Source organism: Siphateles boraxobius, unplaced genomic scaffold, assembly GCF_051911475.1.
Source record: "Siphateles boraxobius isolate OS27281-9 unplaced genomic scaffold, OSU_SipBor_1 25, whole genome shotgun sequence".
Taxonomy (NCBI): Eukaryota; Metazoa; Chordata; class Actinopteri; order Cypriniformes; family Leuciscidae; genus Siphateles; species Siphateles boraxobius.
In genome coordinates, this window is record NW_027508866.1 from 14,721,675 (window position 1) to 14,737,258 (window position 15,584).

At 38.5% G+C, this 15,584-nt stretch overlaps 1 protein-coding gene across 3 annotated transcripts in view; it reads right to left on the reverse strand.

Annotated features, from left to right (window-relative positions):
- kcnip1b (Kv channel interacting protein 1 b) overlaps window positions 1–14,163 on the reverse strand; it is a 48,995-nt gene extending 34,832 nt beyond the window's left edge. For 2 of the 3 annotated variants that reach the window (XM_077242833.1, XM_077242834.1), the window contains exon 1: window positions 13,406–14,163. In XM_077242833.1, coding sequence (XP_077098948.1) covers window positions 13,406–13,493 — 88 coding nt within the window. In that variant the 5' untranslated portion in view covers window positions 13,494–14,163. The remainder of the gene's footprint in view (window positions 1–13,405) is intronic. The other variant, XM_077242835.1, reaches the window with a different exon arrangement.
- Window positions 14,164–15,584: the final 1,421 nt, after the last annotated feature.

A 15,584-nucleotide genomic window follows, 5' to 3' on the forward strand; every position in this document is an offset into this window, starting at 1 on the left:
ATTTACTCGTAGTTGTACCTCATCGAGTAACCATGGTAAGCCAGTGAATGATTTTACTTCGTTTTTGAAAGTAAACATCTTTAAATATATATATATATATATATATATATATATATATATATATACATTATTATATATCTTATAATATATGTAACCCCACTGGTTGGGGTTGTTACACCAATTATTTCACGCTGGGAGAATGAAGGGACATGTTTTTAAATTGACCAAATTAAGTTTGTTGATGTATCTTTCACGCTCTATGGCAGGCAGGATGCACATATAATTACTTGACATGTTTTATAGTGATTTCTTAAGTTATTCACGCCTGCCGGCTGTGTACGGAAATCGGTTTGTGCCGTTATTTTGTATTGAAGTCTAGGGGAAGTCTAGTTTGTTTTCCCCTAAAAAGGGGCATTGACGAAATTGACAGTTAAGTTCCCGGATGTGCTGGTAGTGCGTATTCTTTTTTAATGCAACTTGGTAATAATGATAATAATAATGTCAGTCTATTGGTATAAAGTTATTAACACTGATTGTAAGCTACCCGTTGCGAACAAACTGCAAATTGGGGACCCACTTTTACCAAAAGCACATGCTCTGTCATTCCTGAGGTATTGCTAGAAAGCTTACAAGCGATAGTACAGTGCCTAGCAGGGATAAAATCGCTATCAGCGTGAACGCCACTTATTCTGTTGCCGTTCTGATATAATGCACTGATCTCATAACTAAATGATTCGTAATGTTTTTTTCAGTGGCTCGTAAACTCTCAGCGAGTTGTGCAACGTCGACCCAACGCAAGGCCTCATGCCGTGGGTCAGCACGCATATGACAAGAGAGAAGGAAATGATGGATATGGAGAAACAAAGTGCAGAGAAAGAGGGAAAGAGATGAGAGAATATAGGAAGTGTCATGGAAATGGAGGAATGATGGGTAAAGGAGGAGAGAGATGGAGAGGAAGAGTGCGAGAGATGGATTGGGATGCTGGGGATAAAAATAAACTGCAGGAGAAAGTAGATTACGTAAAACGGGACGAGTGATTTAAAAATTAAAGATGGAGACGTGCCCTGTCTGCTTCGATCTGCTGTGAGAGAGAGAGAAAGTGAGGGCAAGACAGAGAGAGATAACATCAGATACCCTAAGTTAGAGTATTGTAGTAGACGTTTATGTTCACTCTGCAGGGGAGAGAAAGAACTGCTGCCAACCAGACATAGTCTCTGTCTTCACTCCAGTACGTTTTAACATCTGGCCTCTGCAGACATCTTTACAGGCAGCATTTTAACAGCTGTTTCTTAGTCTTTAGTCTCGGTGGATACACAGTCAGACTACAGAGTCTCAGGCCCTGTTTACACGAGAACGATTCCGGGGGAAAACGTAAAAATATTTTATCGGATATTCCTTTTGTTTACACGGCGACAGCGTTTTGGGGGCTTAAAAACGCAAAAAAGTGAAACCACCCTCCAGAGTCGAAATCTTAAAAACGCTCCACCGTCGCGTTCCCGTCTAAATGGTAAAAACGCAAATCTGCTCACGGTGGCTCTCGTCGCGTACGCTTTTACGTCACATGCATGCGCCAGGACAGGAAAATAACAACCAACATGTCGGATTATTTCCATACGTGGGACCTTCGAGTTGCCCTAGCAGCTCTGATAAACATGCAAAAGTCTTTTCAGCAGTTGTACAAAATATTCTCAGATATTGGTGTTGTTGTGTGGCAGTGCTTCACATTGCCACCTAGCCGCCTGGAGTGCATACTACATCGAATTTCACACACTTTTGAATCACCATATGCACGCAGATTCGCCAATCTCCCCTTGAGTGTATATAGCCAATATACCCAAGTGATTCTCATTTTCTTTGTCTGGTGTTGTCCTTATGGATGATTCAATGTTGTGGTGTTGTATTAAACTTGCTATTGTAAATTCTGCTCATCAAGATAAATGTGTCCGACTGTAACATAGTCCACTGTAGGCGAGATTGATTGAACCCAAGTGCAGTATAACTTCCAACGTGAACAGATGCAAAATAAACAACTGACTTGACTTGACTTGACTTGAAACTCATTGACAATAGTTACAGGAACAATACAAAGTAACATGGTGGCTTAAATACACAAGGACTGATGACTACAAGACACCTGTGAAAATGAACAATCAAGAAGTGAACCAATGACAACAGGCTTGTTCGGCTTGAACCGGAGCTGCACAGACCGATCGGTTTATGACATCAGAGTAACGCAAGAGCGATTCAAAAGCATACGGAGCCGTGTGCTGTCTGATGTCATTCACCGATCGGTCTGTGCAGCGCAATAGCCTGACGTCGTCATACTCAGATTCTAGTCAGAATGTGAGTCTGATACTGCTCCATTGGGCTGTGATTATAGGGCGTGTTTCAACCGAACTAGGAAATAAAAGGCCTCTGCACTCAATTGGATAGACCTAGAATCAGAGCAACGGAGTAAGTGACGTTTGTTGAGAGATAGATTAAAGTTGATAGAGTAAACTTTTTCCGAATCCCGTAGGAAGGACGGCAAAAACATCTTTCCCATCGACAAATGCCTTGATCGCGGTTCTCTGTTCCTCTTCTAAAATGAATGCGCTGTCTATATCTTCTATAACACACGCGATAGCGGAATATACACAACTCAATTCTCCAGCGTCAGCCATGAATTCAACCCAAGCGCTCTGATGACATGGATGGTAACGTTATCGTTGCTCACATAGATATGATGTCTATGGTTGCTCGTCTGTCCATCATCGTATAAAGCCCGCCCTGACAATTTGATTGGTCCAAACATTTTTTGTTCGGGCATAATAGCTCCTCAACGGATCGAGTCCAGACCGAACTTCCCGACCTAAAAATTTTGTGGGCGGGGTTCGGGCTGGCATCCAGGCTAGTGCAGCGCCGATTCAAGCCGAACAAGCCTAACCGTACCTTCACACCGCCGCCGACTTGAGCGGCAAAGATGTTCTGGACGCCCTGTCAAGGACGCTTGTCAAAAAGTACGGGGAAGCTTGTTGACGCTTTGGTCGCTCTGACGTAGCAGGGAGAAGAGAAGTGTCACAACATGAAATGTCACATGAGATTGGTGTTTTTACATTCCACTTCACTGCTTTTCTATTTAACTATGTAAACACACGCTAGACTGTGTGCTCGAGCTTTGTGTCTTTTGCCGCGTCTCGCGCATGTCACAGCGTTTTAAAAAACGCGTCATTCAAGTTAAAATAAGTTCAACTTTAAGAACAAAAATGTAAACTATCCCGGGTATTTTATCCCATGCCTCGTTCTTTTGTAACTGGTCCCTATAAGCAAACAACGTCATATCATAAATGATAGGAAACCCAGCAACGGCGATTATTAACTTTTCCTCCATTTTATCTGAACTAATGTTTTGGTAGGAACGAAAGTTTACATCGTGTGTTTCTCAGCCAGCGCGGAGGACATCTATATTCCGATTGGTTGCTGGCTTTTACCGCTGCTTGCCGCTGAACCGCGTCATAGCTCATTACCATAAAGTTGAGCTACTTTCAACTTTCTGATTGTCGCTCAAGACGCCCAAAACGCGACGCCGATGGATTTGACGCTCCTTGCAGCTGAGAGAAAGCAGCTTCCATTGAAAATGAATGACTTCCGGTAGCTCTGGAAGCTCAAGTCGACGGCGGTGTGAACGTACAGTTACATAACACATGAGACTTGGGAAGCACATGATATGATCACATGAGGACAAGGGAATCACATGACAAAGGGGAGCATATGGCAAACCAGGAAACATGAACATTAAACAAAAACCAAAACTATACATTACACCAACATGTTTTTGCCTAATTCGTGAGAAGCATCAGTAGGAATCATTTATAATAATTATTATTACTATTAATGTAAATTAAAAACCTTGCAATTTATTTATGTAATATTAGGTAAATTAATAATTCTGTCATGAAACTCTATAGCGCAGGCTGACTGGTCCTTAAATGCTGTCACTAAACAATCACATCTTACCGGATGGCACAAGCTGCTTGGCATACGCTGATTCTGTAGCCAATGAGATTGCTTGCTAAACATTTTAATAGTCCCTCCACCTCCCCCAGCTACAGCTGCCTATCTGCTATGGGGTTTACATGTCTACTCATGCAGCAGCAGCATATCTTACATGCTCACAGCAGCATGTCTATGTATTACCAGTGGGAAGTTTGGATAATTTTACTGACTCGGATCTTTGAATCTCGTTCATCAAAATGAACATATTTTTTATCGAGTAATTTCGTTCATTTCAGCAGAATGTATTGAAAATGTTACATGTTCGCCAAATTCCCCAAACACATCAAAAGTTGATCGCATTTAGAATAAGAAAAAAATTGCAATGCAAGGAAAGGGCCAAATTATGAGAAACAGAAACGATTCATTCATTTATCTTGGTCTTCAGGCTATGCACTCTGTTAGTTTACCTCACTTCTCGATCTGAGTCTTTCGTTTATCCTGTGAAATCCTCATAAACTGAGCTTTGCAGTAGTTTACCTCACCTCCCGATCTAAGCCATTCGTTCATCTCGTGACATCCTTATAAACTGAGCTATGCAGTCTGTAGTACGGATACAGAATTGATTAGTTCATCTTTTGAGTCTTCGGGTTCGAGTCATTCGTTCATCACGTGACAAAATAATGAAATACTCTGAAGAATCAGACCCGAAGACTCGAGAGGTGAACTAATCATTTCTCTTTCCGGTACTGACACCATAGCCTCTATGAGACTGACAGGAAGAACAAAAAACTCGGACCCCAACCCGAAGACTCGAGAGATTAACTAACCCTTTCTGTTTCCAGTACAGAACCCATAGGATATTGCGCATGTGTGGACAACAAAAAATGAACAAATCACTCTCTGAGACAACTCGGTAGTCCCAAGTCATATTAAAGATTCCTTTAAAATGAAAGAATCGTTCATGACCGACCCATCACTACTGTATATCTATTGGCAGTAGAAAGTCCATATACACACACGCACACACACACACACACACACACACACACACACACACACACACACACACACACACACACACACACACACACACACACACACACACACACACACACGCATACACGCATACACACACTCACACACTGTGTGAGGCCAGCTGCAAGAAATGTTTAGCCCTTGAAAGAAAGAGAAAGAAAGGGAAAAAGAAGGGGTGTGTTCATAGCTAAATGTTTCTATTTGTGTGTTTGTTCTTGTGTGCAAAGAAAAAGACAGGAAGGACAGCAAACGAGAGAGAACTATGGTAGAAAGAGAGCTGACTGCTATCTCTAGGGAGAGTTCGGTCCAGGTATTTCTGAAACAAGCGCGTCCAAGTGTGTGCCAATGTGCGTGTCTGACTCTTGAAAAGTGCTGAACGCCTCTGTGTGTGAGTTTGAGTGTGTGTCTGCGCAGCTACTTCTGCTCAAGCTCACAGAGTCAAACACACGTCTAGGACACTGCAGTCAGGTGGACTCTGCTCTCATACACCTGCAGTGCTGTTCCGCTCTGGTCTCTCCTGGTTCCAGCTTATCTCTCCATTAAAAGTCAAGTCAATTAAATCGCCTCTGTTAAACAGCCAGTGTAACCATGGTTACATATTCATGCAAACCTTAGTATGCCTGTGCAAAGCCTGTTGTCAGAAGCGTGAAACCAGTTGTGTTTTATGAAACATGCTGCACGGAACGTTGCTTGAGCAAACTGAATAAGATCTACATAAACTCTCTGAAACACTGCAGTGCAGTTCTTCATTGTGAGACAGAATTTGCATAAAAATGTACAAGAATCTACGATAAATTATAATTATCCTTGTAATGGAAATTTTTATATTCCCATTGATTTTAGTTCCTTATCTGTGTTCTGTGTACGAGAAACAGAGGACCCTATTTTCTGTTGTTATGTTTATACAGCTTGAGGTGTGTGTGAGACACTCAGCAGGTGGTTGGGCAAGTGACCTCTGACTTCAGAGGTGAGAAAACCCCCTGCTTTTGGGGTAGTCATAAAGTTCCTTTGTTCCTCTTGTCTAAACAAGAGAAATAGATAAGATAAGACTGCTGGCATCCCCCTGTTCTGGGTCTCATTTCCTCCTGCAGCTGGACTGTGGTTGGACTGGGAACTATTCTTGCAAGAATAAATCTTTTAAAATACAATTTGGATCCTGATGTCTCTTACTCTGATGCTGTTTGTTTAATAATTGTTTTTGCCTCAACAATCCTCCTATTTTTTTTTACTTTTTTTTTTAGGTGCATAAACGTGTTAAAACTGCAGTGTGTAATTTTTCCTATGAAATATTACACTGTGTATTTATATTTGTGGTGCTCTTTCTTGGGCATTCTGCCATTTTCTTACATGTTTGTAAGCTGCTGCATTATTAAAAACATCTACTTTTGTGTTTCACAATAGAAAGTAACTGATTCAAGTTCAAAAGACACAATAGTGAATGGCCATCCTGATTTATTCAGGTTAATTGGGACACTTTTTCCCATTTAACCGGAATTAACCCTATAACTCGTTCAGTGCACAATTATAGACTAATGAATGATAAAGAACACACCAAGAATGATACACATAATAGCATCCACACCTAGCCTGGGTTTCCCCATGCTGCCTTGCGCGCAGCACGATTTTATTCACGCTGCTAGGCAGCCTGGATTCCATGGACCAGATTTTCGCCTCAGCGAGGGAACCAATCACAGAACAGGGAGGAAGCAGCAAGATGATGACGCATAGTCTTTTACCTCATCTAATTTCTGTCGCTCTACACACGTCATCAGGTATAATTGAAACAATTGGCTATGAGCTACGTACTGGCGCATTTGATAGAAATTCGTACCACCCAATAAACGGCTCTGGGCATTCGTAAACCACGCCTCAAATACGAGAAAATTAACATGTGGTTCCCAGACGTTAGCCAGGCCAATCCACACCAGTAGACAATATCATTCTGTTTATTACAAGAAAGCGCTGCAGTTTTGTCATCTTGCCGCTTTAAATACTCAAGCTCTTTATAGAATGATAGATTCTTATTGACTGTTAATGTTTTTATCGTTCATCAGTTAGAAAAAAAATCGTTCTGAAAGTGATTCCAACGATATAATTTCTCTGTGACATTATCATTATAGTTGCGGCGTGGACTCTGCTCTTCCTTTACACTTAGAACATATTTTAATTATAGTTATCATACGTAGTGTGAACGGACTTAATGCACAGATCAATGCAAGCACACAAGACCTGAGTTCAGTCTCCCACACACATATTAACATGCTAATACAAGCACATTCTTTTAAAGGTCATGAAAAGGACATTAGGAAGTCAGAATATTTTTTCCCCTCTCTCTCTAATTACTTTTCTCCTTCTTTAGATAAAAGGAAATATGTTAGAGGTTGGGCCCTGCTGTTATTGCTTGTATTATTGCCTCAAGTTATTATGAACCTCAGAGACACACACTCACACACACACACACGTATTATCAACAGCTCAACAGGAGCAGGAGGCCGAGGTGGAGGAGGACGTGAACAGGCCTGAATACATTTGAGATGTGAATGTTTCACATCTAATGTTACATTTACATAAGATGATGCTGAGGAACATTTGGCACCTCCAAAGCTGCCAAAAGGAAACAGAACAGTGCATGGAGAAAATGCCGGGGTTTGAAAAGAGATAGAAATTCAGCGAGTGACAGAGAAGGAGATAGCCTAGAAGATGAGAAAATGTGCGAAGGAGGGAAAGAGTGTGGGGGAGAGTTAAATTGCATTGGCATTGTAGATGTCAGACAGATGGTAACAAACTAGTGTCAAGTAAAGAGTTTAAAACCAGATGGAGAACTAAAAAAACGTTGGGGGGAAAAAAGGAAATATATCATATTGGTTCAATGGATAAAAAGCACCTTGACTCATATACATCCTCATTGTAATTTATTTATCCTATTTCAAAGACATATTCAGTATGCGCTCATTAAAAACCTCTCAAACATTTTTAGTTGTACTATTGTAAATCAGAAACACCTGTCATTTAGACTACCCTTATTTATTGTATCTTAATGAGGTCATCTCTTTTGGGGTTGTATATTGAGAACATTTTTAATGATCTTTTGAAATAATAGTTCAATGTTTTTAATGGAAACTAAGCTGCAAACACATTTCATTTTGTAAGTGTAAGTTCTAGATGTGTGTATCACTTTGCATATCAGAGGGGATGATAATCAAAAACTGTTTATTTTGGTCAGTTTCTCACACAAAGCTACTGTATGGTTTTGAAGATTTGGAATAAAGACTGAGTCATATTATGATACTTTTGATATGATAGCCTATGGGGCTTTTTTTTCATTTTGGAGCTTGTCAGGTCTAGTTTCTTTCACTTTCAGTATAATGAAAAGAGGTGTGCAGGATATCGTTCAAAAATTCACCTTTTGTGTTTTACTGAAGAACGTTATACAGGTTAAGAACTAGGGTTGTCACAGTCCCAAAATGTCAGTAGTCGGTACCAATATACCAGTCTCAATACCAGTTCTCAGTACCAGTGTTGGTACCATAGCAAAAACAATTTTAACTATTTTGTTTAAACATTTTTTTTTAAAATTATGAATGGCTTATAGAAAGCAAGCAAATAATGCTCCTTTTAATAAATATGCATGGGAGCCTGGGTTTCCAGGTTTTTGCTTCAAAACTAGCCCAATGAACAAAATCAAAGTTTTTTTTATATAGCACAATTTATACAGCGACAGATGACCAATGTGCTTTACACTACATCAGAAAAAATAAAACAAAACATAGGAAAAGGATTAAAAACATAGCAGACTAACATCATATATGAAAGACATGTGAGTATCCGCATCTAATGATCATTAAATGCCAGAGAGAATAAACAGGTTTTTACAAAGACTTAAAAAGAGGTCTTTGTAAGAGAGAGAGAATAAACAGGTTTTTACAAAGACTTAAAAAGAGGAAAGGACGGTTTGGATCTAATTTGGAAAGACAAGATGTCCCTGTAATCTGAATCTAGAAAGGGACCCAGATCTGAAAGGGACTAATAGATTAGAGATGTAGGAAGGCGTTGGCTTATTCAATTATTTACAAACAAATAAAAAGATTTTAAAATCAACTCTAAAACGAACCAGCAACTATTGAAGTGATGATAAATTGCAGTGATCGTCATGTTTTTGCATAGACATGTATACACAGAAATAGGATACGCAGAGAGAATGATCTCACTAAAAAAAGATTATCTTGGTTTTATTTTCATTTAGCTTTATAAAGTTAGCAGAAATCCACATTTGAATATCATTTAAGCAAGCCAGCCAAAGCTCAAGTGAATTATTTCCAGAGTGTTTGAGTTGGACATATATCTAGGTGTCGTCTGCGTAACAATGGAATAATACATCATGTTTCCTAAAAATGGAGCCCAGAGGTAGCATATATAAAGAAAAAATGGTAGGGTGGAGCCCTGAGGGACCCAGAGGACTCAGATGAGCCGAAACTGACAGTGAATTTACAATATTTCAAAAAGGAGCTGAACCAGTTTAATACAGTTCCTTTCCAACCCCACAGCAGATTCAATTTGAGAAAAAAGGATATCATGGTCCACCATGTCGAATGCAGAGCTGAGGTCACCGGCATCAGTTGTCAATGTCAAATAAATATAATTGGTATTCGGTACTGTGGAGTGCTCTGAAGCCAGACTGAAACCTCACATAGATAGAATTTAGGTTAAGATAAGAATGAAGTTGACATAACACAACTTTTTCGAGAACTTTGAAGATAAAAGGTAAATTAGAAATGGGCCTGTAGTTTTCAAGTATAGCAGAATCATAAGAGATGAAACTACCAGAGCATGTCTAAGGTCACCTAGAAAAGTCCCCAAACAGAGAATTTTCTTTTTTTGGTGAAATATCCCTTTACTGTTTAGACACTAAATCACTGAGTCACTCTCCATCTCTTTCTCTGTTTCTCTCTTTGTGAGTGTGGTACATCTTGGTCTGAACTATTCTAAATTGTTCTGGTTTAGAGTCCCAGGCATTTGGACTGTGAACATTGCATCAGCACTTCAGACGTAATAGCCTATAATTCATAAAAAAATCTATTAAATGCACATGAAATGGGACGGGTTGGGCTTTAGATGCAGTGGAATTTTGTAATCAGAACCCAAAAGGTTCAACCAAAATAATTTATTCACCCTCATCCAAACCGGTATGACTATGTGGAACAAAAACAAGGAGTTATGTTGTATATTTAGAAACAAGCTGGTGCAAAGCTCTAAGTGAGTCTGCATCAGTATTGATTCCGCCAATCAGAAGGGTTCACATGAACTGTTGTATGGATGTACCGTACACTCTGCTACAGTTCCTACAGAACAGGGAAGATTTGCCACGTGTCAAGGGAAGTAGGCTGGATTGATCGACCCTGTACTCTTTTAAAATGTCAAATGCTCTTTCTCTTTCCCCCAGAGGCTTACTCTATTGGAGCTGTAAAACTGCAGTAACACTAACATAGTCATTTTGTCACCCATAACAAAAATGTTTTCAATGTCAAAACATTGTTTTCATATTTTATGTTTCCACAGACTTAATTATTTTTATTCTGTACAAACTGTATATTCTATCCCTTTATACACTAACCCTACTACTTAACATGCCCATCACAGAAAACTTTCTGCATTTTTACATAAAAAAAAAAAACTCACTTAGTATAATGATTTATTAGCTGTATTCCTTAAAAAAGTTTCCCAACAAGAATAAGTCTTTTGGATATTTCCATCTGACATTTTGTCCCCCCACCCCCCTCACACCTTGCACTTAAACAGAACACTTACACCTTGCCATGTGCTTGACTGACCTTGTCACTCGTACTCAAGGTTGCAACTGTAACAACGAAACAGCTTCTGACTAATTGTACGTGGGCAACAATATTTCTTCCTGCAGTGTTTCTGGCCATAGGTAAAAAAAAAAAAAAAAATGGTTATGATGGAAGATCTGGATACGGAATGTGCCATACAGCTTACATAGACAATTTTGCAACATGAATTAATGAGTGTGTAAAATATTAGTGTGTAGAAATAGTGCATATTTAGGGCAGAGAAGTAGGAACGGCTCAGAAATTCACGCTTTCAAATTAACGCTCACCATTAACCCATTAATAGGTTGACTGACGTAAAGAGCAGTGAAATAGAATAACCATGATGGACGTATACAGACTCTCTCTCTCTCTCTCTCTCTCTCTCTCTCTCTCTCTCTCTCTCTCTCTCTGTCTCTCTCTCAAACTCCATTCACTGAGCTTTCATTACAATTTCCATACTATTCAGTTATGAATTCCATACTATTCAGTTACGTTTTGTTCAGAATATTTATAGAATATTACTTCAGAATAGTATAGGTTCTATAAATATTCTATCCTACTCTGCTTTGATAAGATTCGATTAAAGATTCTGTACTATTTTGTTAAGTTGCCATGTTTTCGCATATGTTCTGCTAAAGACCTTATTCCATTCCATATTCTATTCTTTTTTTGTTACGTTTTCATTTTTTTTTAGCCTGTTCTGGTGCTAAAGATTTTATTCTATTCAAGATTTCATTTAATTTTTCTCTTTAGAGAAGAACAGAATCATATCTATGCAAACAATTTTGACAACCTGCCACACTCTGTTCGATAGAAATGCCATTCTGCTCTATTGAGCTAAAATTCTATTATATTTCGTTCAAGTTTCCATTCGATTATGTTATATTCTGCTAAACATTTATTTTTTTCTAATTAAAATTCTATATATTCTATTAAAAATTATATTCTACTTTGTATACTAACAGATATTCGATTCTACTCTATTAAGCATTCTTTTTATTGGGTTTAAACTATTCCAATCTATTCTTCTCCATAGATAATTTTGCTATAGATTCTAGTTTATTAAAGATTTTATTCTACTATATTCTGTTATTCTGTTCTACTTTGTTAAATATCCTATTGTATTCTGCTAAAGCATAAGTATATTGTAATCTATTGTATTGCATTGTCTCTAACTAAACTTTTAGCAGTTCCTTTGGGTGGGAAAGATTATTTTGTTGTCTGCTACTATATTTTACTTTGCACAGCCTAAGATAACACTAAGATAAAGTCAGTGCACACAAGTACAAAGTATTTGAGTCACAGCTTCCTTTCACAGCTTTAGCGCTCTCTGGGTTTATTTCCATATGTGTTACTATAGTGGTCTAGAGAGAGTGTCATAGATTCTATACGGTCTCTCCAAATCCTCATTATCCTCTTTAAATTAACTCCCTACTCCCCTGTGTATATAGAGTATCTATCAGTGAGGAAGATCTAATGAAGGAGTGGAGAGATAGCGGTGTTCAGCCAGGTTCAGTGACAGCAGATAAACAGCCACTGCTTAGTTACAGCATCTCCACGGGCACCGTCGGCACAGAGATGAACCGCAGTGCTTTTTCTGCTGACACAGTGCTATGATACTCGAAAAAAAGAGATAAGAGAGATAAAAGAGAGAAAATAATACCACCTGCCAAACAAAGCGCCCTGACTCTTCTTTAAAGGAAAAAAAAAGACCTAAAGGAGGTGGAAATGTGTGCTGATGAAAGAATCAGGTGAAGCATAAAAGAGTGAGGCATTGAAACTCCATCCTAACATTGGCATATTTTTTCTATTTGGCGCTATTATACAAGCTTAAAAAAACTGACAAAAACATTATAAATGAAAACAGGTTAATTGGGACACTTAACACAATTCTGTGGTTGGTGTTGTTTTAAAATATGATTCTAAATTGCTAATATCCCTTAAATAATACCATTTTAATAGCAAAATGATTCTCAGGAAAAAGGAAGAAATTTTTAAAACAAAACTTTGCATTACATATTTTACAATAAATAATATATTAAAAACGTTATATTGAAAATAATATTGACATAACATTTTAAATATAGCCTACTAAAAACAAAAACTTTAAATTTAATATTATTTTTTTATAGGCCTAGTAAATATAATAGCAATATTAATGACAAATTCTTACTAATAAATACAATATTAAAGTTTATACTGAATATAATGACTAATATTATGACTACAATATTGAATATAATATAAAAAAACTATAAATATAATATTAAAATACAACTTTATAGTAAATATAATAGCAATATAAATTACAAATTCTTACTAATAAATACAATATTAAAAATGGTTTATACTGAATATAATGACTAATATTACAAATAAAATATTGCATATAATGTTAAAAATAAATACTTACAAATCATATACAATCTTATATTACACTAAAGTCTTTATTTTAAATATAATATAAAAACCCAAAACTTTATTTGTCCCAACTAACCTCTACTCAACCTTTTAAACAAGCTTGTTTCCCTTTTTCTTTGAGCTTCATGTTAATGAAGGTGTCTTACCTTTACTGAGGGTTCCTGAGACAAGCCTCTGAAGTGACTGAATGAGCTTTAGCACCCCCTGTCTGCAGCGGCTGCTACAGCCAGCCATGATGAGAGAGAATCCGAGGGTGCACAGAAAGCCCCTGCAACAGCCCAAACACAGCACAGAGCTGCTTTCACCAGCGGTGCTCACAGACGAGGCGCACGTCCCATACGAGTCTCTCTGTGGACTCCAGAGTGCTTCTCACGTCACAGTCTCCCACGTTTAGTCCCACAAGAGCTGCGCTTTAACGAATGGGTACCAAGTCCAAGAACAAGATGACCAGGATGCCCTCTGTCCAGACAACACACACACCTTTCGCCCACTCTCCCCGCACACTCTCACTCACACAAACACACACAAGTCGCTCACAAAGTGCCGGAACCCGTTTTTCCTCTGCCTCTGTGCCAACTGTTTAAAGTATAAAAGGAGACTGCTGATGTGCAAAAGTTCGAGAAGGAAAGTTGGTGAGCGCTGCAGGCTCAAAGCTCAGAGACCGACCTGATGAATTATTAAGCGGATGGCAAGAGCCCGCTGCTGTGCTACACGAACTAAGAAGTGCTCGAAGGAACTGGAGTGTCCATGGAGACAAAAGAGTGGCTTTCCTTTCCTTTAACGATGCTTCTGGTTACGCCTCTGTCTCTCTCTTCCTCTGGTTGTATGTGTGTGTGAGAGTGTGGTGTGTGTGTTGCGGCGAGAAGTCGGGGGTGTGCTGCGGTGTTTACGGCTGCTCTGTGCTGCTGGACAGATCCCTGCAGCATAAAATAAGAGACAACTTCTCTCTCTCTCTCTCTCTCTCTCTCTCTCTCTCTCTCTCTCTCTCTCTCTCTCTCTCTCTCTCTCGCTTGCTCTCTCTCTCAGAAAGCATTTATTGCACACCTCTCTCACTCTCGCTTTGTCATAGCTGAGTTAAAATATAGTAGAATAGATTATTAAAGATAGTATTCTATTAAAAACTATTTATCTTTTGCTGTATTCTAACATATTCTATTAGTTTCTGTTCCATTGTATTCTATAATTTTCAATTAAATTCTACTCTATTCTGTTAATGAATATATTTCATTAAAAACTATTTTTCCATTCTATTCTTCTAGTCTCTTTTATATTAAATTGGACCTATTATGCAAAAATCACTTTTACATGGTGTTTGAACATAAATGTGTGTCAGCAGTGTTTGTTCACAACCATAATGATAAAAATCCACCCACTCGTCTTTTTTTAATCCCCATAAATCGTGTCTCAGAACAAGCGTTTGCAGATTGTAGCTTTTGTGATGTCACAAATGCTTAGACCCCACCCACGACTGCTGACAGACTCTGCCCTATTAGCATAGACCCCGCCCCGAGTGAGCTGTACACGGTCCCACGTTTATCTTCTCGCCAGAGCATTTAACAGCAGCATTTGTATTCTTATTAAAGCTATACTAAAGTTATTCAATCAAGACCAGTGACTGATTTTCTGTTTTTCTTTTGTTGTAGAAAAACAACATTTCATTTTAGAGACTAAAAATATTAGTCTCTAATATATTAAAGTTTCTATTCTGTTCTATTTTATTCATTTGTTTGATTATATTTATTAATATTCTATTTTATTCTGCTTTATTTTCCTAGATTCCATTCTATTAAAGTTTCTACTATTTTCAATTGAATTATACTTTATAACTTTCCATTATATATAGCCTACTGTTAAAGATTATATTCAGAATATCAATACCGTTTTGCTAGGTAAAATATTGCTTGTTTGAAATATCATTGTTTCCAACCCCCAAATTTCCACGCACAACCCACTCCAACCTCTTACCCTCATTTGTCATCCTTGCTCTAAAGACTGATTTATACTTCTGCGTCGGACCTACGCTGTATCCTCTACGCAGTAGGCTACACGTTGGTTTTTCATTTATACTTCTGCGTTGTTGTTCGCATTGGCGCGCAATTACACATGCAGAGGGAGCATGTGAAACCCGAGGGAGGGGTTCTAGCAGACCAATCACAGCCCTTGCGTCCGCGTAGAATTTATGCATTGTTTCATTTTTGGAGAGGTACGCCGAAGGGCACGCGTGCTACACACAGCGTACGACGGGGGTAGGCAAGTTTGGTCCTAGAGAGCCGCTGTCCTGCAGAGTTTGGCTCCAAAACTGAAAAAAAACTCACCTGCCTAGCC